General features: G+C 40.0%; 3 protein-coding genes across 3 annotated transcripts in view; all 3 read right to left on the bottom strand.

Annotated features, from left to right (window-relative positions):
• The window catches only part of BRIP1 (BRCA1 interacting DNA helicase 1), a 98,517-nt gene extending 95,890 nt beyond the window's left edge, over positions 1-2,627 (bottom strand). Inside the window, exons 1-4 of the mRNA XM_088535880.1 lie at positions 2,532-2,627; positions 1,759-1,870; positions 921-1,115; positions 303-430 (exon numbers count right to left, since the gene is read on the bottom strand). Of these exons, the coding sequence (XP_088392006.1) occupies positions 303-430; positions 921-1,115; positions 1,759-1,870; positions 2,532-2,624 (528 nt within the window). The 5' untranslated portion in view covers positions 2,625-2,627. The remainder of the gene's footprint in view (positions 1-302; positions 431-920; positions 1,116-1,758; positions 1,871-2,531) is intronic.
• Positions 2,628-5,421: 2,794 nt separating this feature from the next.
• Positions 5,422-19,734, bottom strand: INTS2 (integrator complex subunit 2). Its single transcript, XM_088535891.1, has 24 exons — positions 19,442-19,734; positions 19,209-19,347; positions 18,383-18,485; positions 18,016-18,129; positions 17,790-17,920; positions 17,519-17,692; positions 16,762-16,988; positions 15,830-15,955; positions 15,190-15,261; positions 14,961-15,075; positions 14,445-14,513; positions 13,888-14,022; positions 13,216-13,392; positions 12,676-12,784; positions 12,309-12,413; positions 11,718-11,882; positions 11,323-11,524; positions 10,618-10,743; positions 9,033-9,222; positions 8,663-8,914; positions 7,579-7,686; positions 6,572-6,677; positions 6,226-6,402; positions 5,422-5,941 (listed from the first exon to the last, which is right to left on the bottom strand). Exons 1-24 carry the CDS (start codon positions 19,732-19,734, stop codon positions 5,772-5,774), a joined length of 3,585 nt encoding a protein of 1,194 aa, XP_088392017.1. The 3' UTR covers positions 5,422-5,771.
• A 2,560-nt stretch (positions 19,735-22,294) lies between these two features.
• MED13 (mediator complex subunit 13) overlaps positions 22,295-24,161 on the bottom strand; it is a 47,900-nt gene continuing 46,033 nt past the window's right edge. The window contains exon 30 of the mRNA XM_088535903.1: positions 22,295-23,701. Coding sequence (XP_088392029.1) covers positions 23,569-23,701 — 133 coding nt within the window. The 3' untranslated portion in view covers positions 22,295-23,568. The remainder of the gene's footprint in view (positions 23,702-24,161) is intronic.

Consider the following 24,161-nt stretch of genomic DNA (forward strand, 5'->3'; position numbering starts at 1 on the left):
ACACTGCACATTCAAGACACAAACACTAAGCCACATCATAGCAGTGTCAACACAGGTAAAACCATTTGTATGTATTGCAGGAGTATTTCACACAGTGGGCCAGAGACAACCACATGAAAAATCACCTAATGCAACAATGGAGGCCCCATAGTAACAATAAAAATGAACAAAAAAGTCAATTTAAATTATGACAGTGACATGACCCAAATAATCTCTATGCCTTCCTCTGAAATGTTGATTGATTTTTAACAGCTTGGTTCAGCTATGCCTGAATTATCTCACTGCCAATACATTTTGCTCACCTGCTGCTCAGTTTCTAGAGAGCGAATCCTTTTCCTGTCTACTTGAAAATCATCATTTTCACTGTCACACACGGATGCTCTTTTTTTAGCAGACAATTTTGAAGCTAGGGTTTCAGTTTCATTATGTTCTGTAAAAATAGCAAGATCATGTCCATTACCAAGAATGCATTAAATAAAGGAAACATTTCTAAAGATATATATCATTATGCATACAGTTAAAACACATGATGAATGAAATAGTAGTGGATATTTCCTGACCCATTTATCATATTTCCAAGCAGAGCAAAATCATGTACTACTATCGTAATGGCAAGAGAGTCTTATTTTACTTCTGGAACAGATTTTGGCTGTCTATCTCTGAAGCAGTATGATTTAAATTTGTTTCTTACGTTTATCTTTCTCTCCATAAATTAGATTTAAGACAAATATGGATACTGAGGTATATATATCCATGGATATGCACAGTATCCAACAAGAATGGGGGAAAAAACAATCCAGAGAAAGGTTAGACAGTGGAAGTGTAGAGATTGTGGTCCAATAGCTAGTTAAAGCCCTCTGCTAACACAATGGCTGGACAAAATAGCCACCTCACAAAATGAGGGATTTACTAAAAGTTACCTGTGTTTGTTAATGGGGTTTCAGTTTTTATGGAACTTCCTGCTTCATAACCATTAAAAGAACAAGAAGCACCATGATTCACATTTGCTGCAGCCTCTTTGCTCTGAGATTGGGAATGACACGTACAGCGACATGGCAACGAAGTCTCTGGCTTTCTGTCTTCCTTGTCACTGGATGATTTAACCAACAACTTTTCTAAAGAAGATAAGGGACACAGTCATTTGTCTTCTCTTAAAAAATATATATGTACACAGATACATACATTAGAACAGGACTTTCAAAACAAAATGACAGATTTTGTTTAGGCTCGAGTTTCTAATCACCAGGTCTGTAAATTATACACGTTTAAAACAGAGATACACGCAAGCAAACTTACTCTCTCAGTTACATACAAATGTTACATTTCAGTTACATTCAAAACAGAGGTTTAGCAGATTGCTTTAAGTTTACCGAAACCTGCCTTAAATAAGAGAAAAGGTATTAGAAACTTAAAAAAAAAATGCACACACATCAAAGACTTTAAAGGTCGTCACTATTAGCCACACTGAATTGCAGCTCACAATGTTGTTACCACAGTAGAATAAATATGGCAAGCTATGCAAATTACCAAGTTTTTTGGATCTTTGGTCTTGTTTCTTGTACATAAAGAAGAGGCCTTCTTAAGGAAAGAGAAGAATCTGAAGTGTCAGGTACACAGCCATGAGAGGCCCAACTCAGAGTCAGCAAAGAAAAGAAAAGGCATAGACACAAAAGCTTACTTTCAAATCAAGTTATTGTTTGTAAATCTTGTACTGCTTTACAGGGAACAACTGAGCAAACAGACACTGGAATAACTTACCATACAAAGATTGCTGCCACGACAGTGCAGAACAAAGTAATGCCAAACTTTTGCCACTTCCTGTGGGGCTCTCCAACAAACAGTGTTGCCTGTTATTTAGCCCCTTAACAATCTTTAAAAAGCAGAATGAGAACAACAACATAATTAACAAAGAAAGCAAGAGGAATGGTTAACTACACCAAAGGTAACTTCTCAAAATAGACCAGAGCACTACTTGCCATTCAAGCAAACAAATAAAAATTCACTTTCAGGGATCTGTGAAATATTACAATATAATACCCGCATTAGATAGGGATGACTTTTTCTGCAGTCTTATAGAACCAAAACATTTAAAATATGCCCCAGAACCATAATATTTGTCTTGTAAAGAAAGAAAAAAAACTTCTCAACTTAAATATAAAAATAAGAAATAAACATCATATAAAACTCCTCCTCCTCCAGGAAATTACATAAATATTACATTCTAATTAAAATACGTATTTCAGTAGAACAGTTCTTCCTTGGACAGCTAGTTAAATAGGTATAAATATTCTGCAGCATATAATTTGGTTCAGTCTACAAGTCTAAAATGGATTTCAACAGTCCAAAATATTATTACTGTTTTATAATCCACATGCCATGGATTTCTAGTCATGGTTGAGACACCACTGTACAGCACAGCTACAGATGGAGATATACAATTCAGATTCCTTGTTCTCCTTTTTCTAAAAGTTGATAAGAATTGCAAAACATAAACTATTACTTCAGCGAACATCGATATAAATTCTACTTACAGCATTCATCATAGCTAGTTGTGATGGGTAAGCTTTGCAAGGGAATATAATCTTCACTCCCCCAATAGTATATTCTGACACATCAGAAGGCATGGCCACTTTCACCCTGTTTATTCAGATTAATAACTGCAATGGAAATATGAGTAATAACCAGTTAATATTAACAGATACAGGAAAACCTGAAACATACAGCACCAGACAGACATAAGCAGGAAATGCTAACCTGGTAAAATATTAAGAAAACTGGAGTACAGGAATTTATACTACATGGCATCAGTTCCAACCTGGTCCTGTCACAAACAAGAGCAAGTTATCAGCACCTGATAGGTAACATTAGCAATTAAGCAATTTAGAAATAATTATGAATGAATCACAGACATCGTTCTAGATTTTAACTCATGGAGTGAATATTTCAGAGTGAAACCCAAAATCCGGGGTGAGGGGGTAGTATTTTAGGATATTTAATAACTACAAATAATCAGTTTTTCATTTCTGCAGACCACTAACTTGAGCTCCATGACACTGCAAGCTGCAGTGAAACAGCCAACAGCTGTAGCTTCCTGTAGATTCTACATACACCCTTTTATTTAGTAATAGTGAGAAAATTAAGACCAGACACTGCTTTTAAAAATAAGATGCCTCCTTTCTAATAGTACTAATTCAGTAATTACTTGGGTGGAAGTGAGCTGTCATTCACTTTATTGTTCTGGTTGTTTTACTTCCTTACACGTCTCCCTGGGAAATAGACTTCTGTATCTTGTTCAAAGAAAACAGTCCTATTTCCCCCTTCATTCTGAAAAAGTGAAATTAGTTGATTAAAAGTACTGAAGAGGGATATATGCCTTTTAAAAATACTTCAGTTTTTTAGTGACATTAACTTCTCATCTACATCTTCACCATCTACAAACATCTAAAAGTGAATTTAAGTTGGCAGTCTCCCTGCAATAAATTAATTCACTAACCTGTGTCCTTATCTGACTCTGAACGAGTAAACACATGCGCCAAAAAGCCACCAGTACAGGGCGCGATTCAGCTTCATCATCGGCTTCCTCGAGGGGAAAAAGAAACCCTGGCCACAAGAGATCGCCGAAGTGAGTGTGCGGCCACCCTCTCCCTGCCACCAGCGAGGCCGCACCCCGCTGAGCGCTCTCCCCTCACACGCAGAACGCTTCTCTCACACATTTTCTGAGTTGCGGGTAAAAGATTTTTGCCTGGGGAAAAGCAGAACCCTAAAAGGCTGCAGCCGGGGAGAACATTCCGCCCCAGCCTGCAAAAGGCACCTGGGCGCCTCTCTTCTCCACGGGAAGCGGAGAAAAGGGAGAAGACGGAGAAGCCCGCAGGGCGCCGCGTCCCCCGCGCCCGCCAGGACCGGCAGCGCCGCTCACCTCACGCGGCGGCGGCAGCTCCCTGCAGCGCCCGTCCTTCCCGCCTCCGCCCCGGTCACCGCCCCGCCCGCCAATCAGCTGACAGGAAAGGCCCGGCGCCGCCAATCAGCAGGCCGCGAACTCAGTCGCTCCCGCCTTCCCGCGCCTGGCTGTGGGAACCAATCGTGAAGGGCCTTGTTGACTCGCGGGTTGTCTTCGTTGCTGCGCAACCAGCCGGTCGCAGCGGTGATGGCGGCAGCGCCTTTCAGGGCCTCCGGCAGGTAACGAGGGTCGCGGGGAAGCGGGGGCGGAGCCTGTGTATAATTTTAAAGATTTCGTTCATTTAAAACAACCCTGAACCTTACGTCTTCTCCTTGGCCATTCACTAGAAAGACTGGAATTCTGCACTTTCCTGGGGTTTCTCACTTTTTAGGAGGGCTTTTTCCCTGTTATCAAACACAGGAGTCAAGCTAATAAACTTAAGTCAATAGAGGAAAAGTAAAAGTAGGCACATCTACAAAGGAGTCCAAAACATACACTTGTTTTTACTTAAATATCTACTACAGTATATAAAAACACAGGTGTAAGAGGAAAAAATACATAAATTTAAATTATTTACATACTTTACATCACAATGCCAAAAATACTTGTGGCAGACGCATGGTGTTAGCACGCTGGTGCAGCAGGCATGCTGGTAAGTCAGGAATGTGCACAGTACCCTGGCTCGACCATTCAGTGCCAGCTTTTCTCCATCACATCCCAACCCATCTAAAAGAAAAGCTAGGCAAGACAGGCAGCAGACTAAAGTAAACTGGTGAATTCTGGAATTCTGGAATATAAAGTGGTTTAAAATGAAAGAAATATCTTAGTTAAGGACTCAAACTACTGTCATTTTCACAACAGCAAACGCTGGATTGACAACTCAAGCAGTTACAGTGTGTTGCAGAGCTACATTCACCTCTGCCACAAGAGCCAGCCAATCCTTAAATTTTATTTCGGTTTTCTTGTCCCGCAAGCTGCAAGTCTTGAGGATGTAACCACACTGGTGTGGCTAAAATCTGTCATTCCATTCACTGCAGTGAAATTTATCTTCTGTTATCCAATACCACTTTCCTTTTTTTTAAATCTTAACCTAATGACAATTCAGATACTTTGTACTTTACTTCCCTCAATCTTTCTCATCTCTTTTTAAACTAAGTGCTGCATTTAAAAAATAAGACATCTGAGCAGCATTCAAAAGATACATGCTTTAAAGATCCTGCTTACATAGTTCATTTGTAATACAAAGCTTCTTTTAGACCCCTTTCAAACTTTTAATGAGGGCTTACTGATCTTAAATGAATTAAAGTTACTCATCTCATGAATTCACACTTCAGCCAATTGTTCAAACAGCAAATAAAAAACACATTTTCTTATGTCTGAGTGCAATGCCACAACTTGCACCACTTCCAGTCATCTGTGGGGTATTTTATTCCAACTTCTTTGAGCCTCTGGAACACTAATTCATTTGAACATAAGTTCTCCAACTTCAAACTTTTTTCACCCATTGTTTTGCCGTTTGCTCAACTAACCCTGTGTTTTCCAAGAAGTGTTATAAAACCATGTATAGGTGTGCTGCTCAGTTCCTGGAGCAACGCAGCATGCCTACAAATCATGCCCACTTTCACTGGATGGCTAATTGTGAGAAGTTTTCACTGGAAGCAGCCTAAGACTCTGAAGAATTCTTTTCTTTTGACAGAGTTCGGCCATAACTAAATCCACTGGATGAAAGACAAGGATTTGTGCTCCGGTTTCTCAATCCAGTTGGCAGCTCTCTCCAGATTTAGACATCACAGACAGCAATACTAGCTATGACACAATTTCATTTCTCTTCTTCCTAAACTCCACTTACACTCATGTTAATTATTTCAATGATAGTACTTTCAACACATTGGCATAACTGAACATCAGGGTCCATGCTTGCAATGTCTCTTGAACAACTTTTGTAAGATGGATCTTTGCAAAGTCCTAGAATTTCCTTTGGTTTCTCCTTTAGTTGCTGGAGACCTAGAAAATTAAGTTAAAAAAAATGCAAATAAATACAGCAAAGATAATTGTTATACTATACCCTTCATGCAAATACACATATTGTGAAATAGTAAATTTGAACCATTCCTGTTTCATACACCAGGTTTCATTCCACAGAGTACCTCTCCCTATCTCTTCTGTATTTACAAGATAATGGTACTAAGTTTTATTTTGCATTCAAAAGGCACTCAAAACATTTGCAACACTGAACATCATTTTCTCCCTGGGACATGAGTTTCTGAAATAGAAGATGCCTTACGTACGTGTAATAATTGGATCGAAGTCTCTTGTCTGCGTGGCAACGTCAGAGGCACAGACTTGCCCTACTTGTATCAGCAGGGACATGATATCCTCATACAAGGGTGGAAAGGCTTGACAGAACGAAACCAAACAAGGCAGCGTTGGCATAAAAAAGGCATAGCGCTTTGACTGGGTTAAGACTGTCAAGGGAAGAGCAAACGGTTAGTTAAGAAGGATCCATTACCAAAATGTAGTCAAGAATTGTTATGTTTATGAGCACAATTAACACACTAGCATTTTGGCAAAATTCTATTCAGCCTAGACAAATTAAATTTCCAAACATGCTTAGGTGTCACTGGAATTGCCTACCCGTGAGGAGGGTTCCCATGACATTGATTGCTAAACGAGCCACACTCAGAGATTTGGGCAGCGCATACTGGATACACAGAAACGAAAGCAACTGGATTGCAAATATCTGTTAAGTAGGTGAAAAGAAAAAAAGAAACAGACAATAAAGTTACAGATGACTTTGCACTTTCAATCCAAAACTCCTCAATAACTTAATATTTAGCAAATATTCCCATTTTACCAATAAGGAGAAGCCTTTTAGTAATTACTGTAAAATGTTTCTGTACACATGAAGAAAAAGTCTCAGAAGTTTAAAATTAACGCAAGTACCAGAATTAATGATTCAGGACCTCCACCACAGACAGTTTGTTCCAATATTGTTGGTGAGAGGCAAAGCAATACACAATTCACAACATAATCCCAGTAAAAGCTGTTTCGTGTTCAATGTATTCTGTTTTTAATTTTAGTGAGTGCCTTCTTATCAGTAGTAACTGAATATCTGAGAAGGGATTAAATGCAAGTATTTAGAAAGTTGGCTTGATACAAAACAAACAAACAAACCCCAAGCAAAACCAGTTTGGGAGAGTCTTTGTTTTATTTTCTTAATCTCCCCTTATTACAACATATCAATCCTAGGCCTATAAATTGTGAAGGGAGTAATAATTATCACTGTTTTTCATAATCAAAAGGCTTCAAAAATACAGAAGAAACACTTCTAAAGCAAAGTTCCAACTCCTTTGCTGAGCTTATACTGAAAAGAAACCACTACAATTAAGATTCATACACCATAAAGTTGAGGAAAACAGCTCATGTCATTCTGATAGACTTTGTGAGGGAGTTCTTGCATTTAGAATGAGGAAAGAATTTGGTGAGATAGCTGGCAAATGAGAAATTTAAATTATTTTAGGAATTTTCATTTTATTTCATAGTTACCTTAATAGCGATCCTTTTATTTCCCCCCTCCCCACACCAATACTTCAACAGCTAACTAATTACAGTGACTCCCAAACTTGTTGACTGTACAGTACCTGTTTTTCAAGCTCAGGCTGGGCAATGAGCTCAGGTATGAAATCCAGGCAGATGTGCATGGACGGAATCCCTGCCACTGTCAGGGCCAGAAGTTCACATGGATAACCCTGTAAAATGTAGGAAAGAGAACACGTATGTCAAAACTATTTAAAAAAATCTTAAGTGGTTAAGATATTCAGCTAGATTAAAACAGCACTAGTGCTGTTTCAAAGCATATATACTTGCAACTTGGTTTCATTCAGGACTTTATGCAACAAGTCCATAACCCAAAGCCATGCAAAATGGGCTGGTAACACACCCTGGCTCTGAATCAATTCTTTATCTTCAAGATTTAATTTATTATTTTTCACACCAAGTGCCCTTCCATGCCCCAGACCAAGCCAAGCTGCAGTGACCTCTTCCTTTTGCGCCCTTCCTCTCTGTTCCAAAATTCACTCCAGGCCCCATATGCTTATTTCACACCAGGATCACTATGACTTTTCTAGTCACTTTATCAGTTTCAGGTGACAGCAGAGACACAGCCAGCTGGCAACGAGCAATTTAACATACGCCAAGAAACACATTTACAGCAAAAAAATCGCTCCACTCTATCCCCTTTTGGGAAGAAGTTCTACCACTGTTTTGGCAGAAGCAACCCTTCTTCTACTCTAAACAAACAAAATATGCCCAAACAAAAAATAGTTTATATTTGAAGCCAAATTTCAGTTCTGAATAACAGATGATGTAATTTTAAAACACAGCCAGAAAGAAGTAACTAACACAAGATGTGGAACAAATAATTATAAGATAATTAAGCTAATTTAAATCCTGGCCTCAAATGGACACACTAGTTTGGCAGGCAGAAGGGCAGTGACAAATAAAGCTTATATTTAATGATGAGGAACAGGCGTCATTTAGCTGCTCCCCTCTTGGCCACAGTACTTAGCACTTGCACTGAAAGAGGAAGAAAACATAGGCAGTACAAGCCTGGGGAAATGGGAAGGTTATCACAATTTCTGGGGAACAAACAGCAGCATTCCAACACTTCATTTGGCTCTTTCCTAAGCAAGGAACCAGCTGAGAACTAAAAAATGCAAACCAAACCTGGAAATGAACCAGTTTGACTATGTTGGGATCAGCTATGTACATCTGATGCAGCAGACAGCAGATGAGGCACTGGACCTCTCGGAGGTTACACAGCAAGCTGTCGTCGTCATCTTCTTCCACTACTTCGGGGCTCTTAGAGCCAGAGGAACTGTAAACACTTTTCAGAAGGCTGTGGGTATTACTGCTCTGAGCTTTCTCATCATCTGTAGGTAAACAGATTTCCAAAAGAATCTGCACAGCAGCACTATCCTGGGAACAAAAAGTTAAAAAAGATTTTGATTGTTTGTTTAACCATGCTGTATTATTTAAACTTCCAAGCCTATCATTGCTTTACCCACTGCAGTTAGCATCTGTTTCTCCCTTTTACCTGAGCAGCAAGCAGTGCATTTTTTAGTTCTTCCCTGGTAACTTCAGGGGTCTCTGGACCCATTGTGTTGTTTTGGGATGGCCTGATGTCCTGGTCGGCTGTTTCCTTGAGGTGAGCATTGAGGTAGGCTTTTGAAGCAAGAAGATATCCATTCAGCATGTGCAAAGTTATATCCATCAGAGGGGGACTCCTAATAGAGACACACATGTTAAAGTAAAGGTATTTCAGGAGGCAGAGCAGTATGTTGGTAATAATAACCAACTATGAACACTCCTCGGTTATCGTCTGGTTCATACTAAATCTGTTTTCCATAACACAACACAATACTAATGGTCACAATCCCTATGAACAAAAGAAATCATAAAATTATTTTCTGTACATGAAGCCAAAATAATGATCTGAGTGATGGAGATAGAAAAACAAAGCAGACAACCTCTATATGACTGTTTCCATAATGCTGCATTATAAATCTCCCTAACAGTTTTAGAAAATTGGTATTATCTATTTTCATCCAAGACTGAATGGACATATTTGTAAATATTTCACCTAGAGATTGTCATTAGAAATGGGATCAGTAGAAATTTGAAATCTAGCAGAGAAGTACCATAATGAAGCAAGTGAAATGGAAATTGGATTAATGACTAAGTTGCTCTAAGACAAGGGCAGACAGATACATGCAAGAATATGAAGAACAAATCAGGATGACTATTAGCCTTTTATTATGAACAGAAATATAATGAAAAAGCAAAACGGGAAGAATAAACTACAACTGACAAAAGGCATGGAAAAACACAAAAGGAATAAAGCTAGAGGCTTAAGTATATTCAGAATGATTAACATATTTTTAAATAACAAATACAATTTTCTTCAGACTGTGAAAAAGCAAAGCATTTGCAAATTTTGGTTTGAATTGTTTGCATTACTTCATGTTCTCCTTAAATGTTGGCTTGTTGCTACCAGTTAAGAACATTTTTATTACTAAAACGCTCAGCTGCTTCTTCTATAACAAAGCCATAAAGCAGTGTTATACATCTCCCTGTCATCACTGACATGCCAAGTACTACTAAAATACTTGAGAAATGAATTAAATCTACTTTTGTCATATTCATCAAGCACTCACTTGCAGAAATTTTTACTCAGAAAGATGGAATATTTCCAGACCCATGAGGGATGGCAAAAGACAATATAAAGTGGAAGGATGTAACAGTTAGAACCACCACCATGTGGCAGCAGCCATTTTAAGCATGCCACAATGTCTATTCAGAACAAAATCACACGCACAAATCTAACAAAATGGATGGATCTATGTGCAAATCCATTTACAATCCCAGTTTCCAAAACAAGCCTAGCTTCAAGGTTTGTCCAACCAGACACTCACCTGCACAGAGCTAAATGCTGAAACTGCACAGTTCAGCCAGCACGCACACCAACAAGCTTCAGACAAGAGTGAAGCAAGAGACAGAACTTACAAGTTCAACTAGTTTGAAAATATTTTGAAGTACTCGAAGTCTTCAAAGTCTACTGTGAGATAGCACTCATTATGCATCCACCACAGAGCATCAGAGGAAATTAAGAGAGATCTTACCTATGAACTCTCTGATCACATCGTAGTACAATCAAAGGGTCAATCATAAGATCATTCTGAGTGTATTTCTGCTGTCGGACTATTTTTACTGAAGGCTGCAGAGCATTAACAGTCATGACCCACAACCTACAAATGAGATTATTTTTAACATTTTAAAAAGATAACGCATAATAAAAAAGGAGGATCACAAACATTTGGATATTCACTTAATCAATTTTTTCTGAGCCCACCAAGGAACAAAACAAACAAACAACAACAAAAAAAACCCTGCATTTGCAGCTCCTGAGGTTAGCCAAGCTATAGTCAACTTATATTGTGAGAAGTGTCAACCAGCCTATGTTTTTGTTGGCAATACAGAGTATCTACTGCCTCCAAAAAGCACACTCTTACCAGAGAAAGTGTTCTAGCTATATGTCATAAACAATATATACAATAAAACCATTGCATTATATTTTAAGCCAACTATAGACTCCCTTTCCCCCAAAGACAAAAACTACCTTCCTTTTAAATAGAGATCAAATCCAAAATTTCAACAATGCACAAAGCAATGTAAATCCAGCACAGTCTAGTCAATCGCAGCTTCCAACTCCTGGACCCAGTCTTAAGTTTATTGTGACACACAAAGGCAGCATGGCACTGTTTTAAAAATAGAAGGCTGCATTCCACCCATCGGCAACAATAAACAGATCAGTAGTTTGAACTTACCTTCGTGGCATGACAGTGTTCAGAACCATCCAAAGTTTATTGACTGTCTGAAGAATCCTCCGTGGGACCCCAGCATTTAGCAACTGATTCATGTTTGAAGTTAGTACTTCTGCATATGGGATCAATTCACCAGCAGAGAGAAGTGTTAAATGTTCCAGAATCTGCATCAGCTGGGTATGGTTTCCTGGGAGCATGGAAAAGGCTATAAAATAAATACAATGAGATTTTGATAAAATTGGACATTTTAGAAATCCTTCAGGTTTGTTCACTGACTCGAAACAAGCTTGCAGCAGAACGAGTATAATCAAATGATTCAGGTGGATACACTCCCAGACCATCTATATTCCAAACAATTAGGAAAGAAAACTGTGTACTTCGCATTAAGTTATATTTACCTTCCTGGAGCTGTTTGGGAGAATGATTTTTGGCAGTGTTGGTAAGAAGCATCCTCCTCAGCAAGGCATCAGTGCCAGTGATCTGCTCCTCACAGATCCAGTCCTCCACAATGCAGAGGTGTGGATAGTTAGTAGCAAGAAGGCGGAGCAGTGCAGAGTGCAAGCCTGAAAGGGGGTCAAGACAGTATAAATCTTGAACACCTGCATCATGCACCTGAACACGTTATGTCCCTATGAGCTCAGTAACAGACTATAACCAAATCATTTATTAAACTGATGTTTGACGAATGAGATGTTTAGAGCTAAAATTTTAACTCCCAACAAAAAGAAAACTTCCATTTTGGAAAGGTGGGAGAACCCTGCAGTAACTGGAATAACTATAAAATTCTCAGGTAATTCAAACCTACTCTAAACGTACTCATCTTCCCCAAACTTTCACTATGACATTCTAAACCTACCTGTAACATCATTCATGACGGACTTCAAAACAAGCACCAAAGAGAAGGCACGCTATGAAATGGAGAGCAGGTGCAAAGCTGGAAATAGGCTTAGCCCTCCTTCTTCATGCACACTAGACTCACACACATTTACCTCCAAGTTCCTGCTGCAGCCCCTGTGCCTGGCGGATGAGGTACTTGATTGGAATTTGATCCATTAATGCTGAAGAGTAAGACTTGGGTTTTTTTTGCATGGCAGCTATAAGGAAATGGGGACAGAATACAGACAGTTTTAAACGTGTAAACTTAAAACATAAGTTTTAGTAGAACTTTCACCTCCTTAGTTTCTAAAGTAACACTGCTTTATTACAAGAGTTACACTTCCCAAATAAACTCTGATCTAAACTTCTTACACAAGTTTTGAATTTGACACTAATATGAACTTTGGTTATTGTAAGAATTCATGTATTTGCATCTAACTTTCAGTTTAGCTGTTGCCTGCTGATCGCATTCCCATATACCTAGTGTCTTAGTATTTGCCAGGAGAGCCTCTTCATACGACAGGACGTAGTAGAGGACGAGCAGGCGTGTTGTGATGCTGTAACGCTGAGCAAGTCGAGCATTTTCTCCCTGCACATGAAATCACATAAAGAAGTCACAGTGCTTGAGAACAAAAATTTGGGTTTTCCTGCAAATGAAGTAAACCTTGGATTAAAATATCAAGCTATATAAGGCTCAATTTGAAGGTTGTAAGAAACCTTTCAAGAAAAAAAAAAAAAAAAAAAAAAGGCTTTTAATATCTTGGGATACTAAAATTGACATATCCCAGGATTTTAATGCAAGTGAATGCTTTCCACACATTCTCATGTGTCTTTCAAAAAACAAAGTGCTTCTCCCAAACCTAAGCAGGGTGTTTCAGTTAACTAAGATTTTTGATGTAACACAACCGAGTCAGAAAAAAAAGTTATATGACAATGCCAAATAAAGCACTTTCACTTTCCAAATCATATTACTGCTAGAAAGAACCAGTATTTTTTAGAAAGCATTTTTCTTTCTCTTACCCCAGTGAGTCCCTGAAAAACATTCAAGATCTCCTGTTCCGTGACAGGTTGGTTTGTGGCTTCCGGGTTGGATTTAGATGCCGGAGTAAGAATAGAGTTAATGTAGACATCAATAAGAGGAAGCAACTGAGGATGAAGCGGAGTGGTGGTTTCACAGAGCTGCCTATAGATCCAGTCCTAGAAAAAAAAACAAACATATCTCTATATGTTTAGTTTCAAAAATGGATAGTAGCATTTTTTTGTTTGCACATAAATCCCTTTTTACCTAGCTAGGCAAATGAAAGGGGCTGTGATTTAGGAAGGTGTGATACCAGCTCTGAGTTGGACATGGTCATAAATCTCATATCATGGTAGAGCTGTCCTGCACAGCTCTACCAATAAAATATATCCTGGTTGGTAATAATAAACTCCTGCTCAGAAGAATAAGTGCAGAAAAGGAACAGCAATAATTTTCTTATAACTTCCTTAGGTTCCAGTCTCGAGATTAAAGAGCTAAAATTGGGTACCTTAATTGAGTTGTATTCCTGCTCAAATTACATGGTAAAATGTAATTAGATTAATGGAGAATTCTGCTCAAATTATAACTTCTAAGTAAATTTATCAAGATAAATAAGTGTCTGCAAAATCTAGTTAACATCTAGGTTATAAACAGAAGTAAAATGAAGGTTATACCTTAATGGATACTTTGTGCTTGGTGAATGACCGGCTTCTTAAAAGCTGGTAAATGCAGTGAATAGGTAAAAATCCAGTGATATTTCCACTGAGATTGCCTGTAACAGGCACACGAACAGCATGGGCTGTCACAACCTAAGGGAAAGTTAAAATTATCAAGAAAAATATCACAAATATTCACCCAACCATCATACATAAGCACAACACAACGAAGTTACAAAACTGTATCTGTTCTAGCATATATTCAGTTTTGTGTGTTTGGAAGCTGAACAACTTCTTGATGTAGTTTGTGTAATGCAGTATGTGTACAGTTGTAGCACATGCACTACACTTGTACATAATTCCTTGCTGTAGCAAAAAAATAGTTTCATACTGGACATTTTTTCTGCATGTGCTTCCTCATAATTAAAGAACACAAGCATTCAAAAAAGCATAACCAACAAACACACAAAAAAGAAAGGGCCTAGGCTCTCCACAACCAGCAGCATTTGGATTCTTTTGTTAGGTCAAACTTAAGTTATTTAGCTAAAAACAAAAGAAGCTTTGTCTCAAAATACCTGTTCAGTGAAAATCTCCTGTGTGAAGATAGTCTTCATTCTGCTCAGTGAGCTGGGCTTAATAACAATCTGAAACAAAGAACACAGTACTTGCTGTTTTACTGCTGTCTTTACTGTTCTACTCCAAGACAGCAGAGCAGACATGAGTCTCTCTTCATAACTTCAGAAATGGTTTAAGTACTATATCATAGGTATTTCTTCAAACTTTTCAAAATAAAACTTTTCCAGACAGTTTCAGAAGGCTTTCAATTAACTTTCCAAAAAGTTTATATTTTCCAAGTATTGATTTCAACAAGTCAGCTCTTTTTGAAGGTACATCCTCTACATCTAGCTGTATGAACATTTTGATGCTTTTCAAGAGGAACTTAATCAATTACTCATGTCTTGAGTACATATTAGCTCAAGGATATTAGCAATAACTCAGTTTTTACGTCTAAGATCAAATATAGGTGTATAAACATACAGCAAAAGAAGGCATTTAATAGAGAAATATATTTGGTGGAAACAAGAGTTTACCTTCATTCCCAAAGTGGAGCAGACCAAATCAATGATAGCACTGAGCTGATTACTATGGAAATACATCGCTACCAAGAGCAGCATCTCTCCAAAGGAAGCAGACACACCAGAGATGCTATATCAATACAGAGGAAAGAGTTAATTTCCAGCAGGGCCTACATAAATGTGAGATTACTGGAATAAAAAAAAAAAAAAAAAAAAAAAAAAAACAGAAAAAGCCTACTCTTACCTTTCAAAATAAGCTTCTTCCTTTATCATCCAACTAAGCCACATTACCATGAGCTGTTCCTGTTCTGGGGTACTGCACAAAGAAATCCCATAAGAGAATTTTTTTTCTCAGTAATTGAAAACAGTTTTACTAGTAATAACAAGGCAGAAAAAACAAAATTTGAAGAAGCAATCTTAATACCATTTTTTTAATCACTTGAGTGTGGCACAGATGGGTAAGTACTGGTACCTAACACGCACCTGGAAGTCTGTGCAAGAGTCCAATTTCCTGTCTTGAAAGCAGGGGGTACAAAGCTACAACCCCTAAGTCACCAATTTGCTACTCTTCTGTCCAAGATCTTTAAAGAGTTTAGCCACAAACTTGTTCAACGGAAAAGTGAATTACCGAGGCCTAAAACAGCCTCCAAACACCGCTTCAAACTAACACAGACATTTTCCTCTCAAAAGTGTTTACCAGCAACAAGAGTGTGAGAAGACTCAAACATCCATTTACTCACAGTCCTAGAAGACAAGCCCCTTCCAACCAGTGTGTGGCGATATATACAAAGAATAAGAAGAGCTGTGCAGCTCTGGGATGTCACTGCCTTAACTGTGCTCAAATAGAAGCATCTTTGCAAAGCTCCTTGTCTATTGAGAGGTACCTGACAAGGGTGGAGAAGGCCAGAAGCATGCAGAAGGAGAGCGACACAAAGCGAACGCCGGCTGGAGTGGCAGGGGGACGGCTGGTCATTAGCTGAAGTAGCTGCTCAGCCTCTTCATCAGTGGGTCTAAACAGGAAAAAAAAAATCTTGCTTAATTTCAAAGTGAAGAGACTTCCAGTGTCATTACTTAAACATCACTTGCATTTTCTCTGTTACCTCATGTTATCTGTTTATCAAGTTAATATCAATAAATGAGTATCAAGCTTAGCTGGCAGTAGCCTTTGAATTTAAGATTCACATAAAAAAAAAAATTAAGATATCAATAGTGGAAAAGCTTCCTCAGGGTATAGGCTACTTAAAATTAAAACTAATAACATATGAAGACACTACTCTATCACACTCTAAATGTGGAGAAAAATTAAAAGTCCGTGCATGATAAGTTGTTAAGAGTTTTCAGCTGTTTTCTGAACTACAAACTGCTCCAAAGGCTGAAGTCTAGACATTTTTTTGGTGTCTTTTAAGACTGAATTTTGCAATATTAAATAGCACACAGCTTTTCTTGTACTAATATTATTTTTGGCAAAAAAAAAAAAAAAAAAGAGTGTAGTTTACACATGGATCTTCACTAATAGAAAAAAAACAAAAGCCAAAAAACTTTCTGCTAAGAGTAGTACTGGAACACACACACACACACAAAAATACTTGTCTCCACAGACCTTAGAGTTCTATTATATTTGTTCTCTCTCCAAGGAGAAAGAAACTTTCCGCAGCTGGCAATTCCAGCCTTGAGAAAAGTGGCATATCCTGCCACGAATCGCTCAAGAACACAATGACAGTAGGAGACAGTTCATGCTAAAATTGCCCAAAGCTCCCAACCTCTGCTTAAATTGAACAGACAGTGAATAAAAACAGAGCATTAAAACATTCATTACTTCAGGCCAGCAATTCCCATCAAAGCGCAATAGAGACGCAGCAACGCGCTGGCTTTCACAACATGCTCTTCCTTCAGCCCCGAGTACACGGACACATTTGGCTCCGTATCAACATCTGCTTCTTCAACAATGTGTGTGCTGCGAACCGTGGGAAGGATTCCCATGAGCTCCAGGAGCAGCTGCCTTCGCATTTGCCAAAGCACAGAACTGATATTATCTCTTTTTCTCTGCGTGAAAGGTTAAAAGATGAAAACAACAATATAAACCTCAAGTCTTCAGATATTTTGTTACATAAGAGCTTCCATAATGACGAAGACAAGTCAAAAGAAAGGGGAAGAGGGGGATTTTTTAAATAAAACTTTCATTACCAGGGAAACTGGCAACACACGATCATGTTACAACTGTTTATTTCAGTGAACCACAAGCTTTAATGAACTCTGGCAAGTCAAGACACAACTTCCCCTTCCAAATACTAAGCGCAAACACATACATGAGGTGAACATAACTAATTTACAATCCCCTTGTTTCCATGGCTACTGGATCATGTATCTAAAAGTCTCAGAGGAACCACCACATAGCTGTCCTCAATAACACCATTTATAGAGCTGATGGTTCAACAAGAGGAGGCTGCCTCATAAAGGCTGTGTCAAGAACGTAGAAGCTATGCACTCAGACAAACGTGCCTGCCCACAACCACACAAGTTACAGCAACTTACAAAAACAGTCTGTAAAAGTGAATATTCAAAAATGTTCATACCTGCTGGCCATTTCGGATAAAAGTGCCAAACCACGTCCGAACCTTGGCATTTGTTCCAAGCAGCAAACCACTCACAAAGCACACCAGGTCACTCACTCCATCGTCCGGAGACTCGTTTTTGGTGTGATCCAGGGTCAAGGCAACACCAAGACCTGGTAGATGACACTCTTCCACCTAGACAAAACAGGCAAGCTCAATCATCTTTTTTTTAAAGCTCCAATAAGGATCACAATTCACACGTCATGTCGTGACAGACTAATTACAGACTCACCACCATGCCGCGGACCCTCAGAGCTTGTGAAGGGTTCATTTTACACAGATGTCGAAGTGCTTCTGTCCTGCGACGGCCGCCAACGCTCTCCTCGTCCTGCCGTTCACCGTTCTTGATCAAACCTCTACAGACTGAGCATTCAAGAGGAGGTCTAAGTAAACCTGGCCTTTCCAGAAGAAAGCCACACAAACACACGCACGCTAGGCACAGAGAAGGTGTCACCCACCCTCGTTAAAACTATCAGGAACGTTGGCCACTAGTAGGCACAGGAACCAGGCTCCATTTTTAACATGTAGCAGAGCTTCAGCTACATCAACTATGGGCAACAGTGACGGCAGCTCTGGATGGAAAGAGGATTTTAAAGTCACAGTCAAAAAGCAGCTTTTAATACAAATATCTCTAACATGCACCAATTGATGAATGAAAAATTAATCTTTGGTCTATTTCTGTTTCAAACAGCTCAATATCTGAGATTAACCTTACCTAATTTAGGGCACTTTATCTAAATTAGGGTGTAAATTTTCCATGCATTTGTAAGAAGTAGTGAAATCACAAGCAAAACAGCACTAATAAAAGCACTAGGAATACCGCACCTGCTTGCAAAATGCAGAGAACATCTGCTGCTTCTTCCAGATAGACAGGACTCTCAAAGAGCTCAGACGACTTGAGAAAAAATTCACCATTTGATTCTGACACCTACGAGACAATATTCACCGCCACAGAATGGGCTTCACAAGTCTGTGTAACTCAGCAGCACCTGTCAGACTTTCAAGGCTTTGAATTCAACAGATTGAATACATTAAAAGCTGTCAAGAACGTACAACTATAAATATAGAATAGGTAGGAAAAACACATTTAGAAAAAGAAATATTTAGTATTAGATATAATTAAATACAGCAGGTATTATTGCATCTTTCTAGAAATAGAAAAGCAGCCTACTAAGAATTCTATAAACAGGATAAGTTCACAGGAAAAACACACAGAGGAAGAGGAAGAACATGATGGCTAAATATCATATTGCAGTAGTAGTTAAAAAAAGAAAAAACACCAAAACATAAAGACAGAAGAAAAAGCCACATCATCATCATCTTGACATATGTCTGCACTTACAAATCACCCCCTTGTGTCTGCGTACAGAATGCACAGTATCAAGTGAGAAAGGATGCTCTTTTTGCTGAGGGGAAGGAAACCTTTCCCAGGGAATCTGTTTCACAAGGAGTTTGCTCACAAGGGACTGGGAGGTTACATCTGGGTGCAGCAACTCCAGACCGGAGCAGGGCACCAAAAAGGGAAACAGACATCACTTCAGCCACCAGCAGAACAGTCTCCTGGACCTTCGTTTTCGGTCCTACAAGACCCAGCGGTAACACCGCGACAGGCCACGGCACAGCCCCAACGCGACGGGGGCGCGGGCTTTACCTTGTTCATGATGGCGAGCAGCTCGCTGAGCACGAGGCGCAGCCGGCGGGGCGAGTCGCTGTGCTCGAACTCGAGCGTGAGGCCGTGCTGCAGCTGCGACACCAGGACGCTCTCGCCGCTGCCCCCGCCCAGCTTGTGCCTAGGGGCGAGGAGAAGCCGCGCGTGAGCAGCCGAGCGCGGGGCCCGCGCCGGGCAGGCGATCCCCCCGTGCCGGCTCCCGCGAGCGGCCTCACCGCAGCTGCTGCTCCTTGCTGGCGTCCTGCTCGAGCGCGTGGAAGTCCACGGAGAGCAGCGCCACGATGGAGTTCACGGCCTCCACGCCCGAGAGCAGCCGCAGGATGAGCTTCTTGTCCTGCGCCCAGCGCTGGCTCTGGTCGGCGGGAGCGCACAGGGCCATGCGCACCAAGCAGGGCAGCAGCAGCCGCAGCTCGGGGTCGCTCAGCGCCGCCAGCCGCACCACGTCCACCTTCTGCATGGCCTCGAAGGCGTAGGGGCTCACGAACTGCAGCGCCGAGCACTCCGCCATGGCGCCCCAACGGCCGCCTCGCCTCGCCTCCCTTCCGGCGCGCGGCCCCGCGCGTCACCGCCGGAAGTGAGGTGAGGCCCGCGCGGCCGTTGGGCGGCCGTTGGCCCCGCCCTCTCCCGAGCCGCCACTAACGAGAGCCCGCCGGCCTGGCCTCACGGGTGGTTTATTCCCTGGGATCTCCTCCATCGCGATTTGTACAGCTCAGCGTGTACGGCACGGCCGGTTGTTCCTTAATTGCCTTTTTTTCTTGATGTTTTTATCACAACGAAGACGCCGGGTGGCAGCGGTGACGGTCGCGGCTGCCCCTCGGTGGAGGGGAGGGCCCCAGCGCGACGCGGGGGCCTCACCTCCAGCTTGTGAGGAAAAAACCACCCTGAAACGCGCTTAACTGCCTGAAAAAAAAGCGACCCTCGGGATTAGGGCAGGCGCCAGCTAGTTTTGCTGTAAACGAAGTTTTACTCCACCAATAACAAGATGTACAGGCCCCTCCTCCCCCTTCCACCGTAGGGGGCATAACGCTGGGTCCCTTTTTTTTTTTTTTTTTTTTTTTTTTGTCTTTTTAATTAAAGTTTCCCCTAGCGAAGGTGTTACACAATGCCCCCTTATTATGAAAACATGTGCCACACTGTGCTCCCCTGTGCCACACTGGGGTACAGCCCCAGACCAGGGGCACATCTTACTCATATTTCTGAAAGCTTTAAAATAATGTAACAATCCTTTGATATTACAGCATGGAGAACTAGTGGTTGATTAAAGATGGCTACGACTCTTCATAGCAACACATGAAGTTAAAAAATCAACAGAGGAGGTAAACACAGAAACAAAATAATCTGCACCATAGTGACTGCTAAGTAAGAACATAGCTAAGCATTTAAATATAAATTTCATTTATTTTTTTAACTTATTTCAGCAAAGGTTAGAAAGATTTACATGTTACAGCTAGTTTAAAATTTAAGGGTTGTTTGCAAGTACGGGTGGAGGCCTGGCCTGGTGCTCTAGCAACAATGTTTACAGAAACCTGATCCAAATAGAGCAAGTCACAGGCCAGAGGACTACATGGCTTAAGGACGTAGCTAAATTAAAATACATCATTTTTTAATGTGAATGGAAATATTGCAGCTGTGTCTTTCACTGGCTCTGTAACACACTTAAGAGGAGAAAAACTTCCACAGCATTAACAAAAGAGTGCCAGGAACCTTTTTTTTTTTTTTTTTTTTTTTTTTTTTGCAAGACCAGTTCGAGAAGCTAGAACTAAAATTTTCAAAACACATTAAAGCTTGTACTTGCTAAACAACCCCATTAATTGGACTGTGGCAATTTTATTCATAAATCACTAATTATGTGCCCTTAAAAGAGTAAAACAGCTAAGTAAACTTTTTTTAAAAAGTAGGCACACTGTAGTAGCTGGCCCACAGGGATGGCAGTTTTGATATGCACAGTGCTGGCTGTGACTGGCGCTTTCAAAAAGGGCCCTCCTGATCTTTTGTAGTGGTTACAATATTATAATTTACTTAAACTGCATGGGGGGAGAGGGGATTAAAAGAACTGAGATATTTCACAGTTGGAGAGTTTCACAAGGCAAGTTGTGGTCCAGATAGAGTAGTTACACCAGTGTTCAGGCAGATGATTCACTTACCTTTATGGATAACAAGTCAGATTTAACAAAACAAACAAAAAAAAAAACAAAAGACATAGGCTTTTAAAATTCCAGTTTGAGAAGCACTTTCCCCCTTAAAATCTCAGCCAAATGAGAAAGAAAACACCTGCTCTAAAACAACAGTGTGCTGTTTAATCTGTGGTACATTATTATTATCAAGAAAAAGTAATGGACAGACCCAGTTTTTAGCTTTAATATCAAAATATGCTGACTTCTGATTGCACTCTTTTTTTTTTTGAAGAAACGACTGAAAATTTTTGTCACCAATTGTACAACTTCTTTATACAAAAACAAAAAAAATGCTAGTATTGTATATACACAATTCAAGGAGACTTTATATGAAAAAAAAGATGATCTCAGGCAAATATTTTGCATTTACAAAACATGATTTTCATCAACATAATAGGTTTTGTAAATACAAGTGATTTCTTCTTTGTAGAGGATTAACAGCGGGTGCACAAACGGATCTTAAAACTTGCTCCTGTCGAGGTTTAAGCAGGCAGGACGAATGCATGAGAGCCAGGTGACAGCGAGCACGGGGTCTCACGACAGGCTCCCGTGGGCACTGCACGAGTCAGTCTTTGAAACCTGGCAGTCAGACGAGGAGGAACCAAGAAAAAGCAGATGCTGTTGCTCCACAGCACCCGTAGGGGCCATTTCAGAGCAGCAGCAGACATTTGGCGTGTGCTAGGAGAATGGAAGGAAACTACTGGGAAAAAATGGGGACTGTAGACAGAGGGAGGGGTTTACAAAAGCCTTTTCACTCAAGAGGCCCTTCCTTGGGGAGGGCTAAGCCTCCTTGGCACGTGCCCCGGCCAGAGTCTGCAGCGGGCGCACGGGGAAGGCCGTGCACTGGTACTTGGACCTTCGCCACAGTGCCAAAATACATAAAAAAGGAAAATGTTCAGGGTTTCGCTTTGCTTTTTACTAGTGGAATAAAATCTGAATACCAGAATTCACTGAGAATCTATATACACCACATTTTAGTTAAACACACACCAATCTTAAAGTCAAGATTGACTATTTTTGCATTTGTAAAATGGCTAGAGCTGGGCTAAATTTCAGCCTTGCAGGAGACTTTGGATAAGGTCAGAGTTTTCTGAGTCTGTTCGGTCTCACGTTTGTGTTTTATCACAGACACAAAACAAAATAATGTGGCCTCCACAGTGCCAAGAACGTCCAGGTAACAACACTGTGCAAGAGATTTTCTTGTAATAATGAAACTTGTCTGCTGGAAACAGATCTGAGAATCTAGCCACAGCCCTGAACCATAACACAAACTTCAGTTGAAGAGTTTATTCGTTTTATTCTCACTACAAGTTAAACCACCTACAATATCACTTATATATTGCCATTGTTACTCTGTAAAGGTGTGATATAAAATGCTGTAAGACCCGGTACCTTTTCAATTTATATAAACACAGTGAACTTCATTACTGTACATGTACTCTGCAACTACAGCTTAGCTGTAAATCCCCCACACACAATGGTATGGACATTAACCCCTCTATCCCCATTAAACTGTACATCAAGACAATACAAATTTACTGTCCCCACCCACCCCCTTACAAAAAAATAATACTCTAAAAGCAACCTACTGCAACTTTTAATTAAGACGATTACATATATTTTAGACCAATTGCTTTAAAGCAAGAAGGCAGTATAAACCTTCTAGGAAAATTTTTATAAAAGAGGTTAAGAAATATAAGACAATTTATACATTTAAAAACTTACAATAAATAAGAGATGCAGGCATTTTTGAATACTAGGTACTATAATCCAATACAAGAACATCTTGATGTTCTGAAGCCATAGGTTGAAACTTAATTGTTCCTCGTGTTTCTTCTCATCTCCATGCTTTAAAATTCATTAACCATGACCGGGTACTATGGCTCATTACTCTTCACAAATACTGTGACTGGGGAAAAATGGTTAATTTTGCTACTAAAAATGTTATAATACACTTTCTGATCATCATTCTAAAGAGTCCCCCATAGTCAATGCATCAAAGACAGTAGGGTTGTAGATGCCCTTCTCACAAGCCAAAGCAATATTTGCTGGAAGTAACAAGATTCATACCCCATCACAAACCACTTGCACTGAGAAGAATTTATAACTTAGTCCTGCAGCAAAATATCCCTTTTCCTCATTCTCGTCTTTCAAAATTCAGATGAAGATCACAGCATATTCATGATAAAGTTATACAACTGATTCAGCACCACAAAATGAACTGGGAGACATGACCGTCTGTCCTGGGTTGCAGGATCACAGGTTAGCCAGGAGAGTGCATTGTACTGTTCCAGAACAAACCTGGAAGACAAACAAAAGCTTCCATCAAACCAGCAGATTTTCCCACTGCTATTTTCAGGAAAGCATTTTACAGTTTCCATTTAATAAAAATCCACCTTCCTTACAACATACAAGATAATCCAAAATGTTGACAAAACTAACTTATGCATTGTATTATGCATCAGCACTTCACTATTCCCCCAACCCACCCAAGAGACTGGCTTAACACTTCAGTAAATAATATTAGATTCACTTATGCACCATGTTACACCTCAGGCTCCTTCTGGCTTGAGAAATTCCTTGCCTTTCACCTAAAAGGGGGCTTTGAGATGTTTTCATTCATTTTTAATTGCACTGTTTGTGATAGAGCCAACTTTCAGTCACGCAAAGCACAGTAATCTACAGTGTCTCTGTATGAAGTACTTAAGGATATCAGCAGCACAAAAACAAAATAGCAAGAAAAAGAATATGTGATTTTACA

Source organism: Tinamus guttatus, unplaced genomic scaffold (assembly GCF_059628265.1).
Source record: "Tinamus guttatus ecotype Peru unplaced genomic scaffold, ASM5962826v1 Tinamus_guttatus_pri_ptg000043l, whole genome shotgun sequence".
Taxonomy (NCBI): Eukaryota; Metazoa; Chordata; class Aves; order Tinamiformes; family Tinamidae; genus Tinamus; species Tinamus guttatus.